The sequence below is a fragment of the Phalacrocorax aristotelis genome, chromosome 2 (assembly GCF_949628215.1).
Source record: "Phalacrocorax aristotelis chromosome 2, bGulAri2.1, whole genome shotgun sequence".
Classification (NCBI taxonomy): Eukaryota; Metazoa; Chordata; class Aves; order Suliformes; family Phalacrocoracidae; genus Phalacrocorax; species Phalacrocorax aristotelis.
The window spans coordinates 51,711,422-51,739,083 of record NC_134277.1 but is presented as its reverse complement, the minus strand read 5'-3'; the positions used below and the strand labels follow the sequence as shown (position 1 = coordinate 51,739,083).

At 38.6% G+C, this 27,662-nt stretch overlaps 1 protein-coding gene across 16 annotated transcripts in view; it reads right to left on the bottom strand.

Moving 5' to 3' along the window:
* Positions 1-27,662, bottom strand: part of ARPP21 (cAMP regulated phosphoprotein 21) — a 203,048-nt gene that overhangs the window by 86,129 nt on the left and 89,257 nt on the right. For 7 of the 16 annotated variants that reach the window (XM_075083542.1, XM_075083539.1, XM_075083545.1 and 4 more), the window contains exons 2-10: positions 20,040-20,208; positions 18,111-18,316; positions 17,688-17,729; positions 17,247-17,288; positions 16,206-16,295; positions 11,982-12,132; positions 10,646-10,724; positions 9,286-9,345; positions 8,252-8,392 (exon numbers count right to left, since the gene is read on the bottom strand). In XM_075083542.1, coding sequence (XP_074939643.1) covers positions 8,252-8,392; positions 9,286-9,345; positions 10,646-10,724; positions 11,982-12,132; positions 16,206-16,295; positions 17,247-17,288; positions 17,688-17,729; positions 18,111-18,278 — 773 coding nt within the window. In that variant the 5' untranslated portion in view covers positions 18,279-18,316; positions 20,040-20,208. Of the gene's footprint in view, positions 1-8,251; positions 8,393-9,285; positions 9,346-10,645; positions 10,725-11,981; positions 12,133-16,205; positions 16,296-17,246; positions 17,289-17,687; positions 17,730-18,110; positions 18,317-20,039; positions 20,209-25,768; positions 25,899-27,662 lie in introns of those variants that run through there. The other 9 variants (XM_075083549.1, XM_075083546.1, XM_075083547.1 and 6 more) reach the window with 4 other exon arrangements.

Below are 27,662 nucleotides of genomic sequence, written 5' to 3'. Positions count from 1 at the left end.
GAGCCGGTAACGCTACATGGAAGCGACATCCCCCTGGGTTTTTGTTGAGAGAGTGAGGTTCATTCTGTCACTCTCGCCCACCCCTTCAAGATGTTCAGACCCAGTACCCCAGCAGCACAACTTCAGTGGGGCTGGCACCAGTAGTATTTCCAACTATGAAAGTGACTGTGAAGGTGAAGGCTGCAGGATGGACACAGACTATGTACACCAAATCTCTTCCATATCAAGTTATGTTGTGTAAGGACCAAGCAAGAGGGACAGATCCTGAAGACTTCAAGAGTGTACAGTATTTAAAGAACCTGAGCTAATGTTAAGGTATCATAGCACAACTCATAACCCTCATGGGCTTTCCTAAAGTTTAATTCTGGAAAGTCATCCTACTGTAATCTACGGATGCAAAAATCATAGTGTATCTTGATTCCCTGAGTCTGCCTGATTACAGGCTTTGACATTCAGCCCAGTATTTTGGGGCCAGAACATGGGAACCCAGGTCTGAACTCACAGGAGATGGTGGCAGGCCAAGGGTGTGCTGAAAGACCAGCTCTTCTGCCACACACGGCTGAAAGCACAAAGCTTCAAAATGCCTCTCTGTCCTCCCGTGATCAAACTAAGATTCTTTCTTTACCTGAAGGACCTGCTTCTCCCGCTCCCACTCCCCTGGATTGGATTTAGTTCTTGATATTCAGGATGTCTATCAAGACTGAACATTTTGCACAGCATCAATTTATTTCCAGCTAGTAGAGGCTCAGAATTGGTAGCATAATTTATTACAGAATTCATTAATATTTGATTTTAAGGACGTGGCATACTGTGTAAGTGGCTCAAAATTAAAGTGTTGCATAACTGCAGTGATCTATTTAAAATTACATTTTTCTATCTTAGATGTTCAAAAATTAACAAGGAAGAGAGAAAGAAAAAGGAAGCAAATTCAAGATCTGAAGACTACCAACGAAGGCAAGATGGCTACCCAAAAGCTGGCGGGCTAATGAAGAAACCATTAGCCCTCTTGAAATGCCCCATGTGTACAAAATAATACCATAACAATTCTTGAGCTCGCCTCTACTTCAGGCCATTAACATTTTCCCTGTCTCCAGCAGGAAGACTCATGGATCAGAAGTGATTCCCTGAAAAATAACTGACCTGAAGAAGAGCACCTGTTTTTAATAACTTGCCAGAGACAGCCTCGCAAGGCTACCTTGGAAACAGCGAGCAGAATCAACTGAGTTTGCTTATAAAGACAAAGGTTTCTCAAAATTCATAACACTTTTTTTTTATTTCTAGTGATCATGTCATATTTTCTACATTAAACAAGAGGCAGACAACAGAAGCAATTATTAAGAGAGGCAATTATTAAAAAAAATTTGGATCACCCCTAAGATTCACTTGCTCGTGTATCAGCACTTCATTTCTGAAATGCCCAGCTTTAGAGACATCATTCCACATACTACTGACGTACATTTACCTCCAAGGAAAGCACAGGGGCCATTTCGGATTTCCAGATCTCCCTCCAGTGATTTGAAAGTATAAATGACCAAACAGCACCTTGATTAACAGGCCCCTTCCTGCTACAGCTTGGACAAGCACATAATGATGTGGGTTAATTACTCATGCAAGGAAGAACTTCCCTCAACCAAACTATCTACTTGCTACTCCATAGAATTCTTTTCCTGGGTAAGCCCCCCTCTCCCCACACAGAGCAGGTGACGATAACCTTCTAGGTTTATTAGAACTTAATACTAAGTGGTATGATTGTAAGGATTTTAAAAAAACCAGAACAAAAGAAATACCATAGATGTATTCTGATTAATGCTAAACCAATATTTCATTACAGTATAGAAGAGCTGTAAAGTACATGTCCACCTTAATTATAAACAATTTAGTTTTGATAAATTACATTAGGTGAAAATTTAATATTAGAGCTATTAGAACTGGTTCATTAACCCTAACATCTCATTTACAGAGTAATTCATTTCCATGGGTTCACTACATGGCTTGCACTGATCAAAGTAAAAATTAAGCCAGTATTTAAGGGTCAAATTCAGCTCAACTCCAAGTGTACCAAGTATTTTATTTTTTTTCTTTTGTATCTCTCATGTAAAACAGACATGTGACTAAAATGACAGAATGAGAGAATGCTTGCTCAGAAAAAAGGCTGTCCTAATTCAAGTATCATTAAAGCAAATAAACATTTTAAAAAAAAAAAAAGATGACCAGGAGATAAAAAAGCTCATTCTCTTCCAGATAAGCATCAAGCAGTAAAATTATGAACCTCATAATTTCACCCTCAACCTCAACTAATGCATTTAGCGGAACAGTGGCAACTTCATGTCTGAAACAAATGCCTGTAGTATAATATTAAGATATCGCTAAAAACTAGCAGTTATTAACATATGTAAGCCCTGAATTACTTCTGCAATCACCATGTGACTGGATAAAAGAAAGGCAATTCCTCCACATCAGGAGGCTCTCTCCTATGGTAAAAAAAAAATGGGGCGCTGCAGTGCATGAGGAGGCTCACGCTTCAGACGTATCCTGAACCTCAGTGTGAAACATCTAATCCCCTTTAATGCTTTTCTGAATAATTTCTCAGGAAGTTCCCCATCCCTTCTTAGATGTGAAAGTTTTCCTCTGCTTGGCACACAGGGATCCTCTGCCCATCTCTGGGACGCGGCAGGAAAGGCCACAAAGGAGCTAAAGGCCAAAAACCAGAGGGAAAGTATAAATAGCCCTAGTTTCTGCTTATTTCTTAGTAGTCAAGGAGGAACTATTCAGTAGTGAAGATGGGAAAGAGGTAACTCCATAGTGCCTTGAAGAAAAGTAATGCAAGACTCCAAGGAAAAAAAATAAAACCAGAAATAATGGTGTTCACATATGTTTTCCTGAGTCATATGGCTCATAAGTGACTCTGCTCTCATCACATCATTACTCTGTGTACATACGTGATAATCAAGGACAGCGTAAGGTGCTTAAATGCAGATGCAATATACCATATAGCAAACCATTTGCCAGATGACTATTCCATATTACAACGGGGTGGAGGGGAACCCAAAATTGTGCTTCAAACTCTCTGACAAACATTGAATTGCTTTGGCTGAGACTTTACAAAAAAATGAGATACATGCATTCAGGTACATACTTGTAACTACTACCATATACCTAACTAAAACAAGAGTCGTTACCAATTGCATGTGGAATATGTCCCATCTTTCCCATCAGCAAACAACTGCTTAAATTTACACTGAGCAACAATGAATACCTTATTCAGTCAAGGGGAAAGGCATACTTTTCTGCATGCTCCAAAGGCTGTAACATTTGGCATCTCAAGGAAGTCTTCTTGGCACTTCAACCTAGGGTAAAAAAAATTCTAGAAACTATTCCTCATTGAAAATGCCAATTTTCAGTGAATGCCATTTTACTGATACGACTGTAAGATCCTGTACCAAAGTTCAGATTCTTATCTTGAGATGATTCAAATGGCACAGGGCACCTCCACTAGCATAGGTGTTAATCTACAACATCACTCAGTGCATACACAACAGAAACCCAATGAGAATTTTTTCCTCTGTGATTCAAACCACCCTTACACAGAGGAGACCAAATAACACAGATTGTATTGTCATAAATATGAAGGTCTTGTACATTATTCAAAGTACGTGCTGTACAGTAGGTCTCACTCTGCTAATACAGTTCAACCCTAGCTTATGAGGAGCCCCTGTAATATATATATAACATCTTACCATTGCCTGAAGTTTCTGATGCATCTCAAAGGCACCAAAAAACCTTTCGACTGGGCCAATATTATCTTCACATTTACACAGCAACAGAGTAAGAAAACCAAATATTACAGGGATCATAACTCATGATGCTCTTGAAAAAAAAATTAGTCATAACTGAAGATGTGACTTGGTATGAAGTTCGTAATAGGTATGCTACACCCTCAGAATGTATGAAAATGTCTAAATACAATCATTGTATACAATAAACACTCCACCTTCTCAATGCTGATGAGCCCTGCTGCTCACGCTTATATAAAAACGTACATGAATGCATGTGTGGGCTGTGGTACAGACATATTTGTCACATGGGTGATGATCTAAACCAAATAAAAACCTTTTTCATTTACCGAACACACCAAGCCCACTTCCCCTACATTTCTCCACCTATCTACAGAAAATCAAATGAATGAATATAATTGAACTGATATGTGAAATAATATGAACAGTTCTGTAAAAAACTCTGAAGTACTTCCAGTTGTTTGATAGGAAATATTAGGAATATATGAAATAGAAGGTGGCACATACACATTTTTGGGGGTTCAATTTGGGATGCCCTGTCTAACATATTGCCTCAATTCCAAACTTCTGTTTATATCAGATTTCACTGTCTTAAGTCCCCTGTACATTTCAGTATATCTTTAGATAGATGACAGGCAGACACAGATGACAGACATATACACATTACAATGGTGACACAAGAGCTTTTTCATACTGAACAAAGCAGACTTCCCATTTTAAGTAGTATTTGAGCTCTTTGACTATAAAACCAAAACAACAAACAACCCTCCTTCATTTTCTGATCAACCTTTCTCATGGCTGCTGCTGAGAATAAGATTTTAGAAGTTGGAGGACTGAGTTAGACAGTACTTTGCAAGATATCAGACCATGAAAAATGACATTTAATTTTGGAAGTTGCTCTTTTTTAACCTAGCCTTCATTTAAAAAACCATATGGAAAGATAATTTGTTTTTTAAAATCCACTATTCTGTAACGAGAGCTAGAATACATAGACTTAACTTTATGAAAGTTAACAAACATTTGGGTAGTTGAGGTCAACTCTGTTTAAAAATTCCATTTCATAAAAAAGCTTCAAGAACAGTATGACTTGTTCACATTCTGATAATCTTATTTTTTTTTTTAAAAGGCACCTTAGATTAAGCTCCTCATCATAAATAGTCTTCAGACTGCAAAATTGTCATTATGGTCTGACTGTATTTTTAAGAAAGACTTCACTGTGAGTTCACTAAAGCTCCAGGATTGCAGCCCCAGGGAGATTCAAGCCCTGGTGCATTTTTATCATTGTCTTCCCCTCTCCATGAAGCAGCGCAGTTGACCAGACAAGCCACAGCCCTCCTTCCAGCTGCAACCTCTTCAATAAACACTTTCTCAAATTCCAAGCTCTCAAAAAGCAGGTATTTTTTTATAGGCACAGTGGATATATGTTGCCCTAAGACGGCCAATTGATGAAAAAAATTAAATGCCCCCATCCACTCCACTCGTACCCTAGTCCCGTGTTTGACAGACCCTACTGTTCATCTCAAAGCCATTAACTCTCCTGACACTTGTGCCTCCAAGCACCTGCGGGCAGCAAGAACGAGAGGTCTCTGCTGAACAGAATAAATGCATCTCATTGCCCAGAGCCAGGGAACAACTCATCACCTGCAAGCGTGAGCAGAGATGTGACACGAACCCTCATTCACCAGAGAAATAAGCCACATGGTACTTAGTCAAGCCCACACAGTCACTCCGCAGAGTCATACGCTCTTCCCAAACAGGCACACATACACAGAAGTAACAGCCAGTGCAGAATTTATGAATTCTTGAGTAAGCAAAAATATTCTTCCCTCTCCACAGTATGCAGCTGAAGTACTTTGGAAACCATATGCGATAAAGAGATAATTTATTGTCAGAATGCAAGTCTTTAGAATGTCTGTCTATGGGGCCTCTCCATAAATTTGCATAAAGCTATAAAGGCTCAGGCTTACAGCACAGCATAACCACGTTGAACAGCATTTCAGCCGCTCTCCAGATTCTCCGGTATTCTGGATACTGTCCAAGTAGTAATTAATAGAGTCAACACATTCCCAGTATTTGGTGTTGATTCTGAACAGCAAAAATTGTCTCCTCTGAGAGTACTGAAATGCAGAACACATGAAATCACATCGGACACTTTCAGATGAGGAAATTACACAATATTTGCTGTGGATAATAAAATCTCATCAGGCCTTATTCAAGCTGGATAATAACAATCTATTTTCTGTCAGAGCCAGGCACATCTTAAAAAAACATTCCTTCTCCTCAAGTTATGAAAATAAAGAGCTACATCTACAAAGCTCTATTTTACAGCAGTATCAAAATAATGTAAATAACACGCTAGAAGCACCATGATGCAATATGAGCTTCATATAATCCAGTTACCTACCATCAAATCACTGCATAAGAGAAAAAATCTGCAGTTCGTGCGGTGCTTACAAAACAGCTGTACTCACAGTAAACGGGCAGCAAAGTCCTGTGTTTATTTCTGGAAGATCAACACAGGAATGTTGTCAGAACCAATTTGTCTGGCACCGTGCCTCACCTCCAGCTTGCAAGACCACAGCTGAAAGGGTCATTTGATCCGTTATACCCCTGCAATGTCCTGCCCGCTGAGCTTGCCCAGAAGGATGCGAGTTCATGCCTGGTAAACAGTCTTGGTTGCTCATTCCCACCATGCAAGAAGCCACAGCTTCACCAGAGGACTAGAATAAAGTTTTGACTGTTGAAGACGACTTCAGTGTCCTCTCCAGAACTGCTGTGCAAGCATTCGCAACAGCACTGTCCAGTGCTACCCATCCGTACAACACACAGCCACACAACCAAGCAAGGCGTTATTAGATATTAATGTGATATTCTCACATTATCAAGTCAACCGGGAGAAAGCAATGCTGTGAGGAAAGATCTGTAGCCGTCTGTACACTACAGAGGTGACACAGATGTGAAGGGAAGAGGGAGAACTGTAAAGAGAGAATATTGCCTAAAAAGCATTAAAATATGATAGATTGTGTTTTAAGAAGAGACTAATTTTTTTTTCCTCATTTACAGCTCAAAAAGAACACCCGTTTGCTACATACCCAGATTTTTCTTATTTGTACCCAAACATAGCCCTTGCACAGGGGCAGGTATTACCAGACCCTGAGGCTAAGCCTTATCAGCCTGAGTGCTAGTTTTATTGAGCTACTGTAATTCTCTTGACTTCCGAAAACCAGACTGTTCGTGCACGCTTTACTCAAACCTTTGAAAACATTAATGTCTAAGTGTTGCTTTACAGATGCCCGAGTATCTCAGGGATAGCCCATGAAAAGGATCTAAAATAAATTGTCCGTGACCCTGAATTTACTTCACACGCATGGAAGATTTTTAGGGCTCAGTGAAATAGCAAATACCAATGTGTTTGTCTCAGGTTTTGATCTTGCGAAATTAGGTAGTCCCTCTAGCCTTTTACAGGAGAAGCTAACAACATTTACAAAAGAATAATACTCTCTACAACTGCGTCTAAGTAAATCACCCAACTACTGGATATGTAAATTAAATGCTTTTGTGTCTCCTGCTAATTGAATACAGGAAGTACACAATTTTTAAATAGAGCTTTCATGTTCCAATACCAGATACCAAAACTTCATTACCCAGTTGTAATTACTTCCCCTTCATTATGTAGTTTATCAGTAAAGAGGGCGAGGAAGGTTATGGTTCCATGATGGTTAATACACGTGGCACTCGGCAACACAAGTGATGCTGGTTGGGCAAGGACACATGACTGCATCTTTGCTGAATTAGCCAAGGAACTTCGTGTGGAGCTTTTGCTAGCTTTATACAGGTTCATGGAGGAGAGCATAAAGCATGCCAGCACAAGTTTAAGCTACCAAGAATTTCACAACACATTTGAACCATCAGAAGGAATTTATATCCCACAAAAACTCTGTGGTCAAATGATGACATCTGAAGAGAAAATAAAGTGGAACCAGGAGGGGATAAGAAGAGGAGAAGGGAATGTATGGTGGCAGGTGGTAGAGGGGAACCAAATCCTAGATAATCAGGTTGGGCAGAAAGTTACTGTTGCAGCAGGAAGAGCCTGAACAAGGGAAGAGGCAATCTTCCAAATAAATTTGGGTTATTTAGGAATATAGCCATATGGTATCAGGTGACAGGTAAAGCAACAAGCTCGTTTCTGTAGCACTACGGAGTCAGGGAAAGTAACATTCCAAGATACTATGTTAAGTTTCTTGCAAGAGACAAATTGGGTTTATTTCTCCCTATGCATCTTTATATCCTTAAATAATCTCACAATGCGAGCCCTGTCCTCCCCTCCCACCCTAGAAAGCAATAAACAGCCCCCACTCTTACTACAAAAGTAATAAATAAAAAAAATAAGCCAAGCAGTTATGGTACAAACCAGCTCTTGCGAAAAGGAACAAGAGAAAACAAGCGTTGCTACTTACATTCTTGTATTGCTCGTCTTGTTGATAATTACAGATTTTCCAGTCTGATCCACATTATGATCCATTCCAAAGTAAGCTGCCACTCTGTGCACTAACATCCTCTGATACGATGACATCTGAGGGAACTTTTTATAGTGATTACTGGAAAAATGAAAACAAATCTCACTGATAATTACATTTCCCTCTGAGCTATATTTATATTAAAATAGCAATACATTCAATAATTCAGTGGACAGAAATCTCACTGAAAACTTCTTTGTGCATTTTCATATAAACGTTTGCTACAAGAAAGCAGAAAAAAAAAAGAAAGTTCCAATAAGCACATTTCCATGCACTACACTGCGACAAACAAAGCTCATGCTTCATGGTATCTCCTGAGTATTCTGTAAATTGGGAAGAACTCATCCCCCGGCCCCGTGCACGCACACACACTGCCTGCACAAGCAATCCTGCAGATTTGCTGAGATACTGGTAACAGCTTTCTGCCTTTCTTCCAAAGGTCAGATGCAGGGAGATGCTGGAAAGATCTAGTTTGGCAAATAGGCCTTTTTTTCTCTCTCTTACTGACAAAATGCTTATTTCCCATCAGCATAATTTCTCCCTCTGCGGCTATTCCAGCTCTCTGGTTTTTAAAGCTGCAGAAATATTTTATTATAAAGAGCATGTGGTAGCAAGAATCCCTCCACCCAAGTCCAGATTTATTTTTCAACATACTAGAATAATGCAGCACACAGGGAAACTCGTGAGGTAGCATATTTGATCATCCTCCACACTGAAAGCTTTAATTATATTTTTGGACCTAAATGAGCAGAGCCAGTGCAATTATGATGCAATGAAGAGCAAAAGGTTTTCATTTTCATCTACTGTATTTTAAGCAGTACAACCACGTGTCAGGAAATAAAAGCCTGATCTTGCAGCGTGCCAGTAACAGTGCTCAGGAGCACTGTGGTCCATATGAGCATACCCCTTGCACAGCTCCCGTTGCTACACCCCCCCCCCCCCGATTTAAAAACCAAGCGTGGAACTCTACTTACTTGTTGTCACTAATAAAATCAATAATTTCCTGTTCCATTTTCAAGAGTATCATTCTGTCCCTGTCAAAAAGAAATGCAAGGATGTATAGCATCAACTGCCAATAGACATTTTAGATGAAGAAATAAATATATCAATGTTTGTAAGGCAATTTTGTAAGCCTTGTCAGCCATCTCGATTAAAAATTAAATGTGTTTTGCCCTGGCGCATCTGGAAAAGATTGTGGGCTCCTTTGCTGCACCTTCACTGACATATATGATAGATTTAGCTCTTTCTTGAGCTCAACTATGGTCTGAGAGTGCTTCCAGCCACACCAGGCTGAGATCAATGCCTTGCATAGGAAGACTCTGACTGCTATAGATAGCTTTGGTCCTTTTTCACCTTTTTTTTTGATGGAAAATGTTATTTCCAGATAGCCTAGCTATATCATGACAAGAGTTGCTACCCACAGAAATTTTCAACATTTTGTCTGAGACATATCTTCCATGAGGCATTGATCTGCAGGCAAGAAGACTAGGCACATCTCATCTAGTTAGAGAGCACAATGGAGAACAATGCCTTTGAACTATGGCTCCCAGGAGGCAATGCCACAGCATTTCTCAAAGTGCTCTGTTTTCAACTAGATTGTCTCAGATGTTCCCTTTCCCCCCACTCCTGCCAAAAACATTCAAAAATTTCCCCAGCATATTTCTACACACACTTTTTTTTTTTAAGCTTGATGGAGTCCATCTCTCCTTAGTTCTTTTGATCTTTCTCATTTTGTGCAGATAAAACAATCTGAGGACCTTCTGTCATCTATACAAGAGGTTATGCAAGCTATTAGGTACCCAATTATTCCTATTTCTCCTACAATTGCAGAATTACGTGGTACCTATTTAACAGGTTCAACTGAAGTAAATGATGAATAAACACAACATATGAAAGCGTTACATATCCTTCCTTATACATTTAGAGGCAAATTTAACAATGAGATGAGCTTGTTGCTCCCACTGCAAACTACAGGAATACTAAGAGCAGAATTTGGCACTGTGTACAGGGTTTTAACTGTGTACAGCACTGCCAAAAGAAAGCTACTTTATATTCATATACACATCTCTAACTGCAATGGTTACAATATATATGCAAGAAGGTAAGGACAAAGACCAGATGCCACTGGAAGTGAAATTAAGCAATGGGTGACTGGACAGGAAAGTAAAAGTTGACACCTTTTTATAGCTTTTTGCTCAGATAACAGCCTAACTCCTTCACATTTTCCCTCATAACTATCTCCAGAACTAATAAAACACAGCATACAGTTACTGGAACTCAAAGGCTGCCAGCTTTAATTTCAGGAGTGCCAACTCTAATGCAGAAAATACCTACCTGGGATTATTCTTTAATGTGTTAATAAGAAACTCATGCAAATCTATGCCTGTTGAGTCTGTATACTCTTGACTGCAATCTGAAAAATAAAAACAAACACCCGCCCCACTCATTTATTTTATTTCAACAGTTACGATTAAGCTATGCTATAAATCAAAATCCATTTTCCAGTAACAATCTGAAAGCATATGCTCTGAAAGAAAATGTTCATTTGGAGTTCAGCCAAGAAAGATCTATGCTCGGAAGCACCGGCTGGACGTTCGCGGTTCCTCTGCGCCGTTCTGCTGAGAACGTATCACCAAAACTAGACACTGACAGAAACTGCTGGTCATCTCAAACTCACGGGAAACCTCCAATGCCACTCAAAACCCTGTCAAGTTCTTCCTCTAAACTACTGAATAAAATTTTTTAAAAGTGGAAAAAACCACCCCAACTGTATTCATCAGTGTCTCTCTGCATTCCTTAATATATGCTGTACACACAGCAAATGAGGCATCATACCAGTGGGAATTTTATTTGCATTAACAGACTGAAATCCAGTGACACCCGAGAGTGGGCGGGTAATAAGGATGCGTGACAGTAGTCAGAATTGATTTTTCAGCATTGCTATATCGCCTGGCTCAGAAGTACACACAGATCCTCAAGCTGGCGTGAACTGTGAGAGCTCCATTGAAGCCAACTGACAATTCACACCAGCTGCGGATCCACACTCAGGTAGGCAATTATTACTTTTAAGAGATTACACTGCAACTTCATACCATGGATTAATAAAAAGATCTTTTAAAAAAACACCACCAAATTTAAACACAAGATCTTTTCTGAAGAAGTCTTAGTAGGTGATAATAGTAGATTGCAATGCAGGTTAAAGGTCATGGATGGACTTCCCTGCAGCATTTAAGAGAAATCCTCTATGAAAGGGAAGCAATAGTGACGAGGATTACTCTCTGCTGCCGACACTGTGCAAGTGACATGCCACGATATTATCGTTAGTGGGGAAAAAAGTGTATTAGAGTCTTACACTTACTATATAATCACACATATATGAAAATATATGTGTTTATACCAACATAGTTAAGTATTCAGAAGAAAGACTTTAAGGTAAAGTAAATTAATAACCTCTAATAACAAACCTCAGTTTAGAAGGTTTCTTCACTTTCAAAGCCTGACGTTTGTATGAAAAACACTCTCAGGCATACACATTCCAGATTCTGAATTTTCTCAATTTATGAAAACACTTCTACTGTGTATTGATACAAAAATAAATAAATGCATGCTTATAAAAACATACAAAGCTTTTTATAATAGTAATTAGCAATTTAAATATTTTTCCGTTCACCTTTTGATAACATTCTGATCTTGGTTTTTTCACTGTTTTTATCTTTTTCTTTATTTTTATCCTTCTCTTTTTCTTTCTCGGAGTCATCTTTACTAGATTTATCTTCTTCTTGCAAGCTAGGAAAACTTGAAAGCTGCAGTTGGATTGATTCCTGTTGGGAAGGAGAAAAAAAAAATTTAGGGCCAGATTCAATAAGCTTCCCATGGCTTCAGACTTGCAGAGATTTGCATTAAACTATGTGTAGCCAGAAAAGCTGAAGCCAGATACATTTCTTTCCTATTTGAAAAATTATTTTTTTCCAGGAGAATAATGATATCTTAGAGGCAAAGTTTTAGTGGTAAGTATATTTCTTCCCTAATATTCGAATACCATAAACTTTTAGTCTACCTATATTAAAGGCACTATATTATTCTACATTTTAGTAATTCTCACTTAAGACATATTAGAACAGTAAAATATATTTTATATGGGCTTTCTTAAGCAATTCTATAATTTAATCAATACTACACATATTATATGATTATCAACAGATAGATGTCTGAAAAATATAACTCACTAAAAAATCCTGCAGGTTCATATGAACTGTTTTGCACTCACAATAGCAGTATCAGCTAGACTGAGCTTTCAGGCTCTGACAGTGGAAGAATGCCAGCAAATTATATACTCAGTTTTGTACAAGAGCGCTTACTAACTTATCAGGTACTTTATATTTAAAGACATATGCAAACATGCCTTTAGCAAAAGGGGTGAAATGTGCATTGTGATTTTCAAACAAGTTGTGGTAAGAGAACTTCTCCAAGGCAGCACAAGTTTTAGTCTCAATAAAAATCAGTATTTCAGAGACTATGAGTCCCTTTGAAAGCATGCTTCAGCTTTAAAAACTTAATTAAAACTGATAATTCAAGCTGGTTTTCTCTTTAGGATTTGCTTCAAAGAATTTGTTATTTCCCACTTACATCATTACTTTGTATTGGCTTTGTTTTAACAAAACACAATTTGTTGTCTTTTGAAGTTACCATAGCATAATCTATATATTTCAAGAAATACCAATCTGGCTGGACAAAACTGAAGGAAGCATGCTTCTGTGTTCATATTCTTTTGAAGAAAAAATGGCCAAAATAATATGACATGCTTAAGTAGTGTAAAAATGCACATTTTAAGCTGTCACAAAGCTCCCTGGTAATGCAGTTTTCTTTAATAGAAAAAGAGTCCTGCATGCCTGATAATTTTCAGCATCATGTTAATGAAAATCAAATTCACCAATACTGGAGAAATCAGTGTTTCCTGAATGCTAGTAAATTCCCTTCCTTCAGAATTTTTCAAGGAGTACTAGCATACCAAAAGATTGATAAAAAAAACTTTAAAGTAAGGGGTGTTGTTTTTTTTTTAAAGCAACCAGACCATTACGAATTCAAAAGATGCTTCCAAAAATTATTAAAAATTTTAGGTTTCTTAATATTTTTTTTTAAAGAATTACAAATCATCCACCACAACACATGTAAGACAAGATCCTAACAGAACAAAATATCAGCATAAACCTGCCACAGTAAAACAGAAATTGGGTAATTTCTCAGCTTAATTGACTTTGTGAAGTTTGAATGTGGCTCAAAAGACTTGAGATGAAAAGCACTGTAAAAGAGAAACAACGCCCTAGAGCCAATATTTAACCTGAACTACCATCCTTAATTCCTACTTTTGTTAGTTTTAGCTGACAGTATTAGCCAAAAACTGAGCGAACAGAGGGAAAGAGTGGGAGCTCCTGGTCATTTGAGGTAAGGATAGATTTAAAAAGTTTGCTAACATGCCCAGTTGCACTCAGAGCACTAACATTATACCTGATTTCTTTCACTTCAAATGGCAGTTCAATTTCTCATTCAAAGAACAAATTTTGGATCAACCACTGCCAAAAGACTCTGATTCCCTGCACTGCCCAGAACAGAGCGACTGCCACTGGCTTGTCAAAACAGGAGAAAAATGTAACTGGCCATGCTGTTCCCAGGATATTAATCCTAACCTTCACAGTGGTTATTAGAATGCACTTATGAAAAGAAAAACAACAGACTTTACACATAAGCACACATATGAACATACAGTAGATACTGTCTTACGTGTAACATGATACTTATATATTTGCACTAGAAGAAACACACACAAGAGGGCTGTAGAGTCGTGAAAGCAAGCTACTGTATATTTTCTTAGATTTTTATTGATTTTTCTCAATAATAAAATACAATGTTAATAAATACATTGATACAAGGTAAGTATAGTGAACAACAAAATAAATGTTCAAATTGCAATAATACACTTCTTGGTCAATAGTATAACATTAAAGGCAACATTCCTTTTAAGTAAGGACATAGTGAACCATCAGGTAAGCGTTCAAGATCAAGTAATACAGGTAAACAAGTTTTTTTTCCCTATACAGGAAAATGAAGGCAAGTATTCAAATATCAATACAAACATCAAGTCTGCAGTACAATCCATACTCAGTAGTTCTGGCAATCTACCATACATTCTCTGGTAATTAATTCCCTGTGCTTTGTAAACCATTAAGATAAAATAATAATTTTAAAAAAATGCAAACTGAAAATAAGCTTTTTCTCCTCTAATGTGAAAGCAAAGCAATTCAGTTGGCACAAAACTTCCTGCATCCTTCAGCCAGTCCAAGGAGGAGCCTGCAGGTCCAGCTTTCCATGGCAAAGCTGAGCCACATTCATTTGTAAAAGGTCACAACAGCGAAAGTGCAATTCCTATCTAATTAATTACACCAAGCCAACTGTGTCCTTAGGAAAGGGATGCTGGCGTGCAGGGGAGCATTTTATCTCCCATAAATGTTTCAGTACAGTCAAAGAAATCTTTGCCACGGCTGGTCAGTCAGGTAAGACCAGAGGCTGTGTATAACAGGAACCCCTCCTCTGCCTGGCATCAGGGTGCAATCCACACAGAGATTTTACCTCAAAACCTGCCAGTCTCTCTGACATTTAATACAGGTCCAGTGAAGTACATTATAAACCACCATGTGATGCTTCATACTATCCCTTCATATTATTCTCCTTTTCGTTTTCCGTTAAACAATAGAAAATACAAACGGAAGCAGAACAGAAGCCACTCATCTTGAGTAATGCAAGTTAAGCAGAAAGCATATACCTACAACAGAACAACTGATATAATAACCTGTCCATCTACTGCATAAGCATTATTGTAGAGCAGTAGAACATGTAGACGTCCCCCTGCTAAACAATCTGGTTTTTGGTCTTTCAAAAAATTTAAAAAAGTAGAAAAACCTCTCCATACTTATGAGCTAAGAGGAGAGCCGGATTTGTTTTGTTTCAAGTCAATAGAGGAAACGGTGAGAAAGTACACTTAAATGTGATTTTTTGTTTTCGTGCTAAGCTCACAAGAAGTCACTTGCCCTAGCTCTCTCGACGGATGATCTCATCTACACATACACATCTCGTAAATTATAGGCAGTGCTCATGATATTTTGGTTTGGGTTTTTTTTTTAAGCCTTGCTCTTACCAGGCAAGCAAAGAAGAGTTATTTGAGGTTTATACTTTTGCTTTTTGGGGCATTTTTAAAGTTAGTCTTCAAAGACTGCCACCAGTGTTATTGCCCGAGGTAAGGGGTGCAGGAGACAGAACTCTACCAGCTGCTGGGAATACAACACTACCCATACAGATAAGCTCAAATACACGGTTTTTTGATACCAGAAAAATCTACACCAAGAGTTTAGGAAACGAATGGTACTGAGTAAGATGCATCCTTGGGTCTAGAGAGCAAGAACCTGTGAATTTTATGTGAAGGGGACACTGATATGAACTGGAGTCTCAGAGGAACCAGAAACCAGAGCATATTCATAACTGTATCTGGTGCAGCCTGGAAAGAGATAGCCTTAGAGAAAAGAACATATTAATATTCTTTTTGATTGTTACTCTTTTTTTTTTTTTTAATTTTAAAATCTTAATTCTTTTGAATTCTTTTCCATTTGCTGAAATTTTCAGGGGGTCTGGAAAAAAAAGCAAACAACACCCTGTGATATAGTATAAAACTAGTATTTCAAAATAAAGTTCACGCTAACCAGATAACTTCATAAAAAACGTGTTCATTGTCGGATGTAATTTTTCCCCCAAGAAAGACATTGTTAAATGCCCGATTAAGTAACATAATCATGCAACTGAACATGGAGGTCAACCATGCAGCTAACAGCAATGATTGCGAGTGTACCTGATTATCATGAATATTTTCTGCTCCCGGGCGAGGGGATGACTCTTCACACACAGCAAGACTCCGGACGAGTTTTCCTTTAGCTCCTGACTGAATAAGAGAGAGAGAGAACAAAACAGAGAACACTACTACTGACCCCAAGTCACATTAGCTGCACATATCAGCTGCCCCTAAATATCCCAAATCACCACTGCCCACCCAGCCAGCAAAACTGCATCTGCCTTCAGTGTGAACAGAAATGGATCCTAAGCAACAAGCCGTTTGACACACAGGGGAGGTGGTAGGTTTCTTTTTGGTTTTAATAGTTTCTGCAACAGTTCACTCCCACCAAAAATCATAACAGAAAAGAATAGATAATCCAATACCAAAGGTAGTTTAACATCAAGTTAAACTCAAAGGTTCTTCCTGTCATTTGGTTTCGGGGTTTTTGGTTTATTTGGTTTGGTTTCCCAACCCCTTTTTCTAATAGCATTATATCCAAGAAACACAGACAATAAAATGTGCAAGTTTTAGGGATCTGCACTTCGAAAACTAAAAGAAGTTTTTTTGTTTGTTTGGGTTTGCCTTTTTTTTTTTTCTTTTTTCTTTTTTTTTTTTTTCTAGAAGCTCCTTCGCCCCTGCCCCGCAGGGGAGCTAATCAGGGAGTGCCTCTTTATGTCAAGATGAGTCCATTAAATAAAATTTGAATAAAAACATTAATTTCAAAAACAAAAAGAATGACCTTTTTCCTTCCCCAGTGGTGTACACAAGCACATATTCTGTCTAACACAAGCACACAGTGAGCCTAGCAGCATAAAAGTATGATGGATAAATAAAGGGGAGCCTGACATATTTTCTCTAAAGGAGTTCCTCTGCCTTTGTGTAACAAGATTACAGGGTAAGGCAGAGTGGGGAAAAATTAAAAAAGAAAAAAAATTGCCCACAAATAAAAAAAAACAACCACCACCCAAGGGATGAAGCGCCATCACTTCAATTGCACATGGACATTTGATTGAAATTCTTGAAATTGGAACACAATTCCAAACAGAGATGGACCCTTACCTTGGATCTCTTTTTCTGCTGGTTCTGATTTGCACCTCGTTTCTAGGTATAGCAAAAAAGAGAAGTAGTTATCACTTCCGTGGAAAATGTGCATGACAAAAGCATTACCAATAAAGATACTACATCACTCCTAAATGATATTTTAAATCACTTGCTGACTGCAAAAACAACTTCCCCAAACCCAGTCTGGAAAGCAGGGAAAACCAAGAATCATCTCTGCTCACTTTATTCATTTTAAGAGCAGGTATAAAGAACAAAGCCACACTGCAAAGTGTTCTGTAATTTTGCATATAATAAAAATGTAAGAAAAAAGGCATACTTAGGTAAATGCTCCCCCTCTCCAAATTCCTCTTAAATTGTAGTCTCCCCCTTTATATTTATATTCGATTGAGCAAAAAGGATTAAAACCCCCTCATCCGATAAATCTTCTTATCAAATTACCTTCTTAGGCTTTGCATAACAACTTTTTGTTGGCAGTAACACCTACAAACCAAACCACACATTAAGTAATTATTCATTAGTATTACCTGTAAATTCATGAGTTCAAGGTAGTTTTCTAAATCCCCAAAGAGGGAAAACAGTCAAATATTTCACCAAGCTTTAACACAGACGTCTAGGAATTAACTTCACAGAAAAAATAACAACATGGACAGCAGCCTAAAGAGCTTGAAAGGTATAACAAATAACAGCATTTATTTTATAGGGAGATAAAAGAACAAAAAAAAAAAAAGAAAAGATAAACAGTCTCAAAATTATGAGAGAAAAAAATAGGGGAAGTGTAGGCAATGAAAGAGGTCATAAAAATGGAAAGGCAATGGTAACACACTGATATTTAAACACACCCGTTCACCATTCCCGTTTTACCTGCAGCTCTGTCTTGGCATCGCTCAGCTTCTCCTCCTTCTCCTCTACTTCTGAGCTTTCAGATTTATTAAGGATACAGTTGTCTGGGTTTGCTTCAGAGATGGCAGTCTCCTGCTCTTTCGCAGCTTCCTCTGCTGTCTCCTGGTTCAATTTACCTTGCTCAGACATTCTTCCAGACAGAAATTAAAATAACAAGATTTGGTGACCTGAAAGGTCAAAATATCACAACACAAACACACAAAAAAAACACTGGGGGTGAATATTTTTTTTTCATTCCTAAGTAAGTAATTCCATTTCCTTTGATAAGCAAACCAAAATATGCAGCTCAGGAGTAGAAAGCTATGTGTGTCCCAGCTGAAGAGATACACTGAACTGACAATATTGGATAACAGCAGAATTGTGTCAGGTTAAAAAACAAGCAGAGCTCTGATCTAAACAGTCTTCGTGGAGAGCAGATTTGAGGTAAGGTGCTGCAAATCCCCAGCCCTGTCTCTCCCAGCCCAGCCCTGGGAGTGCAGGGGTGCAGGCAGGGATGGTGAGGGACTCTCCGCTACAGTGCTCAGCGGCACCAGACAGGAAGGACCTATTCAGACTTCTAGGTCTGTGGCATCTCAGTGCTCCTCTCCTCTAGGAGGGAGAACTTCTCTATTTTAATTTTTTTTATATAAAAAAGAATAGCCAAAACACAACAAAAAAACAACACGGAAATAAAAAACAAGTGCGAGCAACACCACTGTTGCTCAACCATGCTCAACCATGGTTTTTGTACATAGCGGAAGCCCCATGGTGTTCACTACCAGTTAATATATATATATTTAAGAGGTAAAAATTCAATATAAATATGGAATCTACATTTGGCAATAATGCTCTCATGGTCAACGTTTTTAGGCATCGATCTGACAGCTCCATTATTAAAATCCTAATCCTCTTCTCAAACCCCATGTCACTCTCCCGCACTATGAAAATCCTACAGGAAGCCCCTGGCAGGTATTTCTAATGAAGATATCTTAACTGAACTGCATTTACTCTCAGCTCACAATGTGTTGCTGTACAGAAGCTTTAAAGGCTTTTCAAAGTTAAAGCCTATTATTATTTTCTCTCTCTCCTCCCAGCTCCCTCTTGAAGCCTCCCCCACTGATCAATTATCAAATGAGACTCATGAATAATTTAACTTTTCTTTCCCCATCCATTTGGTTTAAGAAGTACCTTCAGGAAAAACAACTGCAGTTGAGAAAGGGAGTTATTTCTGAAAGGGTCTTTTGCAATACCTTGCCACTTCTCAACAGCAAGACAGTGGCTATTCAGCAAAACCACACTTGGCCATATTTCTTTTTACAGCTTGTAATTAACATTCAACAGATCTGATATCATTTACCCTTCATTTTTTTAAGCTATGTTTTAAGTGAAAAAATAAGACCTACTGAGTTTTTAAAACTTAATTCTTCCAATTTTTGCTTTTGTTTTGATACTGTAAGCAAGTAAAGTAATAAAACCTTTCCTACATAATCTTCCCATTTCAGAAGAATGGTGGATTTCACAAGAAACAGAGCTACATGGTTCATAAATAAACCAACTGGGATATGAAGCTCAAATTAGCTCACAGTAAGTCAATTCAAGGTTTGGTCTGTTCTCCTTCCTCCCACCACCTTCCCCAGGAAGTCCCATGGTACTGAATAACTCAATAACAACTGAAACTTGAAGCACTTTGCTAAAAATTCAATACACGATGAATGGCAAGACCTGAAACTGGTCTGTTACACAACCCTTAATTTCTTAAGGATTTACATCAAGAAATGCACACACACACAGACAAATACACACAAGTTCTTCATGGGCATGTTACCCCCGCAGCCCATCTACATGCTTACGGAGTGTTCACAAAAACAATTACCCTCACAGTTTATCAGCTGCACCAAAGAAGCCATTTACCTGAAAAACTGCTATAATTCCCACTGTCTTTCTAATGTCTTCTGTTGCTCTTCACTGGTTAAGTCCACGCAAATGATCAATGACAATGTGAGTCCCATGTCCCCATTAACAGTTCAGAGTGCCAATCTCCATGCTGGTCCTTCAGAGAGTTTGACGGATCATAGTCAACCTGGAAAAAGATGAAAAGTAAATAACAACAATGGTAATGATCATGGTACAAGTTAAGGATGCAACAGATACGACCAGATTTCTAACACTAATGACCAGCTTCAAGCAAATCACTTTCACAGCTTGATCCAGCTCCACCTGTCTCAAAACTGCCTGCTTCTTCTCTAATGAAGGCTAGAGCCGGCTGTTCAAGTCATAACAGCTCCTACGCAAGGAGCTAAAATTAACAATTGCATTATGCACTGAAGATTACTCACTTCAATTTTAACCTTTTTTAGTGAATTCCAGCACTTTTCATTAAAAAAAAGCATATATACATATTTATATATAAGCTCATCTGTTTGCTTCAACAGAAATCAATGAGGGCATGAGGAAAAAGGACTTGCCTCCCTTTTATCTACAGCTTCTGCTCTAATTAAAATTTCAGTAGTTAAACACTATTGAAAAAGAAGCTAGGTGGGTGCTTTTAGAAAGTGATGTCCTTTGCCAGGGCAATGAATCAAGACGTTCGTTTAATAAGCTGAATAAAATTTTAAATGATCAAGAATGGGAGGAGGAGAAGGAAGAAATCCTACTCCCCGAACAACAGCTACCAGAAAAACTTGCTTTTGAGGCACTGTGTGAGGAGGAAAAATGAGATCTCCAGGTTATGATTTGGAAAAATAAACATGAAGAGAGAGTTGTCTCAGCAATGCAATCTATGCTGTTCATCAGTATTGCGTTTGCCAGCTGAATAGCTGATCTGACAGAAAAAGGGCATTTTGGGATGAGTCGGACTGATTTATAAGCCATGGCCGTGTGCCAAACTGTCTTGAAACAACAGTCACCTCTTCCTGCGGCTTGTACATGAATCACAGTTGAAGCAATTACTGCAAATACACAAAAACAGCAAACAGGAGGAAACACGTATCATTCTACTTGGGGGTGGGGGGGTGGGGGGGTGGGGTGGGGGGGTGGGTGGAGGGAAAGGTGAAAATCATCTCACTCTAATATTAGACTCCTTGTTTCTGAGTCACATTTTAAATTGCGCATGGTTGCAACTGCTGCACAGATGCAGCAGTGCACTGGAACTCACCACATTAAAAGAGCTGAATTTCATGCGCCAGAAATGGAATTCAGCCTTTCACAAAAATCAAGTCCTACTCTCTCAGGGAGCTCAGGCACACAGAGGAGACCAGCAGGCAGTTCTATAAACTACCACTGCCAGCCTGCAAATTTATACAAATAAAACTATTTCTTTTCCTCAAACCACTTCATTTGTACAGAGTAATACAGAGTAAGGCTTCCTACTCACTCTTTGGTATTCCTCATAGGACGTTTTCAGAAATGTTCTCTCATTGACAAACATAGGATTGCAATGGGAGTGGAGGAACAATAGGGAAAATTATGCCTAAGCACTCAAGCACATGCAAATTTATGTTATGGAGCAAATACTCAGACAGAAAAGAGTGAATAAACCACTGACTAAAAAACCTTTCCTCATAACCATCTTCCATTAATCCTTTCCCTTACACTTCCAAAAGGGGGGGGGGGGGGAAATCAATCAGAGCCAACGAAAACCCAAAACCCCCAAGGAAATACAGTGCATTACAGCTTCACCTGGAAAACAGCCATCCAGGGGATAGACCATTGCAATCAAACCCCTCCAAAACTGAGAAACATGTACAAAAATCAGGTCACAAAAAATTATTTCAGGATTCTTCAGTGTTACCATGTGTTGTGAATTAACTATTCATAAGACAAACAGAGAAAAACAAAAACCAGACAAACCAACCAAAGCTTATCATATCCAGCAAGTGAACAGATCTGCCAACACTCCAATAAACAGCATTTCTAGTCTTGTGCCACAGATGCTCAACATAAACTTATCATTCTTTACCAAAGACTTATTTCTTCATAAACTGAGTCCCCCATATTGTTACACTTAAAATCTCTCATGCCAACATAATTTTTCATTGGCAACGTACAAGACCACCATAGAATCTTAAATTAAAACAAAAAAAAACCCTATGAATTTCCCTCAGAAAACATAAGCAACTGGAAAATAAGCTTACAGTGTGCAGCTACTGTTTTTCAAATTTGCAATGACAATGTTTCTTAGGATGATTTTTTAAAAAAAAAAAGTCATAATTATCTCTCATTGGGGGTGGGGGGGCAAACCAAAAAACAGGAAGAACTGAGACATATAGCAGTCACAATCGAGCTCTTCACCTTCCCTTAATATAAATTCCCTCCCCCTCCTCCATTAGGCAATTTACAAGTGATGACTAATCATTTACATACTAGAATACGTAAAATACATTTCTGGTTGTTTGGGTGGGTTTTCAAAGGGACTCAGGTTTCTATAAAATACTTCAGGGAGAGTATAAATAGCAAAAAGGAATCAGTGAGAAAATAGCCATTAGGAGTGAGAAATTTTGTTTGAAAATATGTCTCAGTTTCTCGTGCGTTTCCAGGATATCTGGTTATTCAGTGATGAATGCACTTTTTACTATTGTCAGGCCTGCAGTGACAGCACTGCCATGGAAAAACATACTGGATTATTCTCTTTCTTGCACATGAACAGAAATGTCAGTGATGATCTGGCTGTCAAAACCTTCAGTACTGAAGTGACGCAAAAGGCTGTACAAGTGCACTTGTGTTTTTGATCCTCAGGTAGAAACTGCAAAGCTTGTTGCTAGGCAAAAAACACCTTCTTTATTTGCAAGCGAGCAAAACTTCATAGGGGTGGTGGGATCTTAGAAGCAGTCTACAGGAGCTTGCGGCAAAATTTCAGCCTCTAATTCCTTAAAGCAACTTGAGTATTGCACATCACAATGCAACAGAAAATAGAGGTGCCCACCAAGCCATTTGTAGAACCACTTTAACGAAAATATAATCTGTTTGTACAGAATTTATAAGTACCAGCTAATCAGCATACACTGTGGGATGGAAATGCTGGGTTTTTTTTCTTTATTAGCAGGATTTTCACTTTAGAAGCTGAGGGTACTACTACTGAGCTTGAGCAGCGACTGCCAGAGCTTGAAGAGAAAGGGATGGAAGACGGCACATATGGTCACGTACATTCGTACAACACACAGGATGCAGATTCCAAGAAAGGTCTGTGGGAAGGAATACGGTTAATTTAATGCGAGAGATTAAAAAACTATGCCCAGAAGAACAGCTGTCAAAAAAGGAACAGCACAGAAAAAAAAGACATTAGGAAGGCCTCCTCAATGAACACCTTGATAGCTGACCATCAACTGAAATTAAATATGGAGATATCTGACAAAACCCTAAGAGCCCATTACAGGAGAATAAGCCCTTTCTATATTATGTATCAGGAAACGTTTTGATAGTCTCAAAAGTATCACATACTGAAGCAGGAATTTTGAGATCCTTATGCTCCCAGTAAGTATCAACATGCCCTCTCTCATAAGAGAGGATAAGCAGGCTTTAAGGCCAAAGAGCATACTCTTAACCAAGAGCAGGCAGCAGCAGGAGGTAGGACTGAACCCTGCCAGAGTGAAACCCAGAAGTTTTTTCTCCAAGTGAAGCTGCTATGCATAGAGGTGAAGTCATCTGAGCCCGAACGGCTCCTGTAACTGAAAACTGGCTGATGTTCACAGTACTTATGCATCAGGACCCTTGTCACCCCATAGCAATTCTCCACTTGCATGAATGGCTTGCGGGTACAAGCCCATGAGCTGGAAGCAGAGATGTCAGTCATGACTTCCACTATGCGATATATACCTCATCCATATATATAAAGATAACTTTGCCTCATTATTGCTAACTCATCAGATTCTTGGAAAACATTGGAAATGGACTATGATGTTATCTTATCAGCACACACAGCCCTCAGTATTGCCAAACTCTCATGGCTTAAAGCATAAACTTGCTGTTAATTGACATTTACTTAAATATTTCCATTCATACCATCAAGCAAATCTATGAAAATCTCAGGTTTCGCACTGAAAACAAAAGCTTCATCTCTCTGTGGTGGCTTCAAAGAAAATCTTCAGGGTATAAAACCTATTGTTTAAAAAAATAAAACAACCCAAACAAAAAACCAACACCAACAAAACACCCACACACAAACCAACCACCCAAAAAAACCCCACCACCAAACGCAAAAAAGGCAAGTAAAAGAAATCCTAGAGTTTTAGTTTGAACACATTACTACTCAGTTGTCAGTCCTACTCTTCAGGAGTAGGCAAGCGGACTGTGTGCTCCTTCTCACTCTGTTTTCCCACATTTCCCATGGAAATATACATAGGCACTATGGAAGCCAAGTTTTCTGCTGCATATTAGCATAGTAGGAGAATAATCCATACCAGCTCTCACACCAAAATCCTTTAGAACAAAAAAAAAAAAATTAAGGCTGTGAAATATGTGGAATCCTACAAGTTCACTGGTTGTTGAAAGACTGAAGACTAAACCTTAAAACACAAGGGCAAAATTGTTTTTAAAGGAAATGTTTAAAGACTTATTTTATTTCCCACCTCCTCTTGTCTCACGTTGTTCCCTCTCCATCATCACTACATAAATAGATATGTGATTGCCTACTTCTTCTGCTCCTACGTGCCACAAACCTTTTATCTGCAAAGGTGATTTAGCCTCATTTACTATTGGCATTTTAACAGATACTGTCAGTTAGCAGATGCAATTTTTTTTTTCCCCAGGAGTTGTAGAAACATGAGCATCTGTGCACAAGCAACAGCGTAGAGGCCACTGACCCACCTTAAATAGGCCAGCAAACAATAAACATTGGCAATGCTGGTCAAATGTGATGACTACAGGATGGACTGAACCATACTGGGTCAGATTTTAGATCCTATGCAAAAACCAGTTGTCTTTAATAGAGGTGACTAGATGATATGAGGAGCAGCATCCCTCTGTCTTGGAATAGCGCTGGCTTTCCTCCCAACCTACTTGTGAAATCCAGTATTTACAAATTACAGCAGGGATGAGTGAGAACAGTCTAATGAAAAAACAAAACAAAACAAAAAAGCCAGAAGCAAAGAAATTTTTTTGTGGTTTACACCCAATTCCTTTTTTCAAAGGGATCCTCTTGTTCCTAATGGATTGCCACCAATATTTTCCACTTTAATCCCCTGTCAGAAGGCCTCATGTCAATGTCATCATCTTCAGCCAAGTAATAACGATGATGTTCCCTCTAGCTTGTTATATTCTGCAAAGCTAGAAGCTTTACCCAGGAAAATAAATACAGATGGCCTATAGGGAGAGCGTGTTTTGTTTTAGTACTTAAGAAAAGGCTGAAAAAATGCTCTTTTATCTGTCACGATGACCATTTGAAGTCTTCCAGGATAAGCATGAAAAGAACGGGGGCTTTGACTGATCTGGCTAATAAATGTCAGTCACACAAGTTTACCAGGAACAGAGTAACACCCAAACTTTTAATAAGCTAATCAGATGTACAAATCGGCACCCCTGGAGTGAGCCACTAGCTTTAGCCCAGCCTTCAATACAGCCTTGCACATCCCAAACACACGAATTTGTATCTTGTTCCCAAACATAAACCTGACAAACTTCCCTAAAATCAAAGTAATTAAACTCACTGGTCTGACTGTTAGGTGGTGGAAAACAGCACAGCTCCCGTGACTCCAAACACAGAGACACAAGAATTCCCAGCCATCCTTCCAATGCACAGGTCTCCTTGCAATACACAAAAGTCATTTTCCTCAAATCCTGTAATGAAAACAATAGCCAACATAGGCAAATACACAATTCAAAGCTAAAGGGGGACTGAAACTCATCTTCCCAGATAATTAGGTCTATTTCTTAGCTATCAAAGATAATTGTATCCCAAAGCCCTCTTTAGAGGCCGATAGTTTTATTTTAAGATTAGAGGGGGTTTAGGGAGGACACTCTGGGTCATCCTTACAGCAAGATTAGAAGAACCTCATTGCCTTGGCAGGACACCTTCTCCATCACCCCACTGTATACATTAAATACTTAGCACATTTTTCTTCTTGTGCCAATAGTTGTTCTTTATTTTAAATAGCTTTCCTGATTTCTTGGTAGCTCTCTCTTCCTGCAGGAAATACTTGTAAACCTAACTGCAAATAATGAGGTGATATAAGGAAGCCAATTCCTTTTAATTGCCAGTTAAACAGGTATACGCCATTTCCATTACTATCTACAGCTAGTCTAATTTTTATCAACTGGCGGTCTGCTTCAACATTTCCTTACATCTTCCTCATGCTCTTCCTCCATCAAGACTGCACTCTGTGCAGTCTGACATTCCTCTGACAATGGTGGATGCACTAGGGGAGCTCTGTTTTCACAAACATTGAAACCGGTTTAAAGACAGTAAATGTCATAAGGATATCCCAGAAGAAATACTACCATTTCAGTATAAAACACTGATCACCAACACAGCATAAACGAGCCCAGGTTCCCCACAGAGAGGTCTTGGCAGCACTGAGGGCAATTGGAGCTACTGCAGAGTCTGGGACCTGTCAGGCTGAAGGGGTGAAACTACAGGTATCCAGCACAGCCTAGGTGAGAAAATTCAAGATATTTGTGGTACACTGTGATATGCTGCTATACTTAAGGAAATAATATATACCTTACATTAATTTTAATTTGAACAAAATATATATTTATTTTTTAGTTTAATGCAGCAGTTCTTGAAACAATTTTTGATTTTCAAAGTCAAGCTATTCCTACTCTTTCTTGCTTCAATGCCTTCTATTTGACATTTCTGTCCTCCTAGATAAGCATGGATTAAGTCCATTTTGCTTTATACACGGGAACTACAAGCTCAACATAACCTATTTCTTTACTCAGTTCCTCGTAAAGCTTAAGGACTTCACTAGAAAACTCGAGCACCATGAGTCTCCATTTTGAGCATACATGCCTCTAAAGAATTCAGTCTAAGCAGACTGCAGGTAATAAATGAGTGGCCAGCTAAGCCATCATGCCTCACTCACTAATAACCAAGCAATTGTGCCAAACACAAAACAGTTGAGTCCAAGCAGGGAAAAAAACCAAACCAAACAAACAAAGAGAACCCTAAGCAAAGCAAATTTGTACACAACATAGTCTTTGCACAAAACTTCCCAGGCAGCTTCTCCCAAAGCAAAATTTTATTTTTTAAAAATACATAATACTCAGGGCACGGATGGCCCATAACTTATGACCAATTGCTTTACACTCTTCCAGCATCACCAGTGGATGAAGGCATTACCAGAATGAAAACGCCGCAGGAATGGACAAAGTATCACCACGTCTCGTGTGCTTTTCCTGATTTTTTTTTCTTTCCCAATTTATATAATGGCCCCTATATTTCATTCTGCCATTTCCTGACAAATTAGGTGCATTTTCACTAGGACTAGCTTAATTGGCAAACCCTGAAAGAAAATAATTGCTAACAGCAAAGCAGCATTATGCTGATGAAACAGACCTGCGCTTAACCACTAGAATTGCCTTAGCAGACAAATACCAACT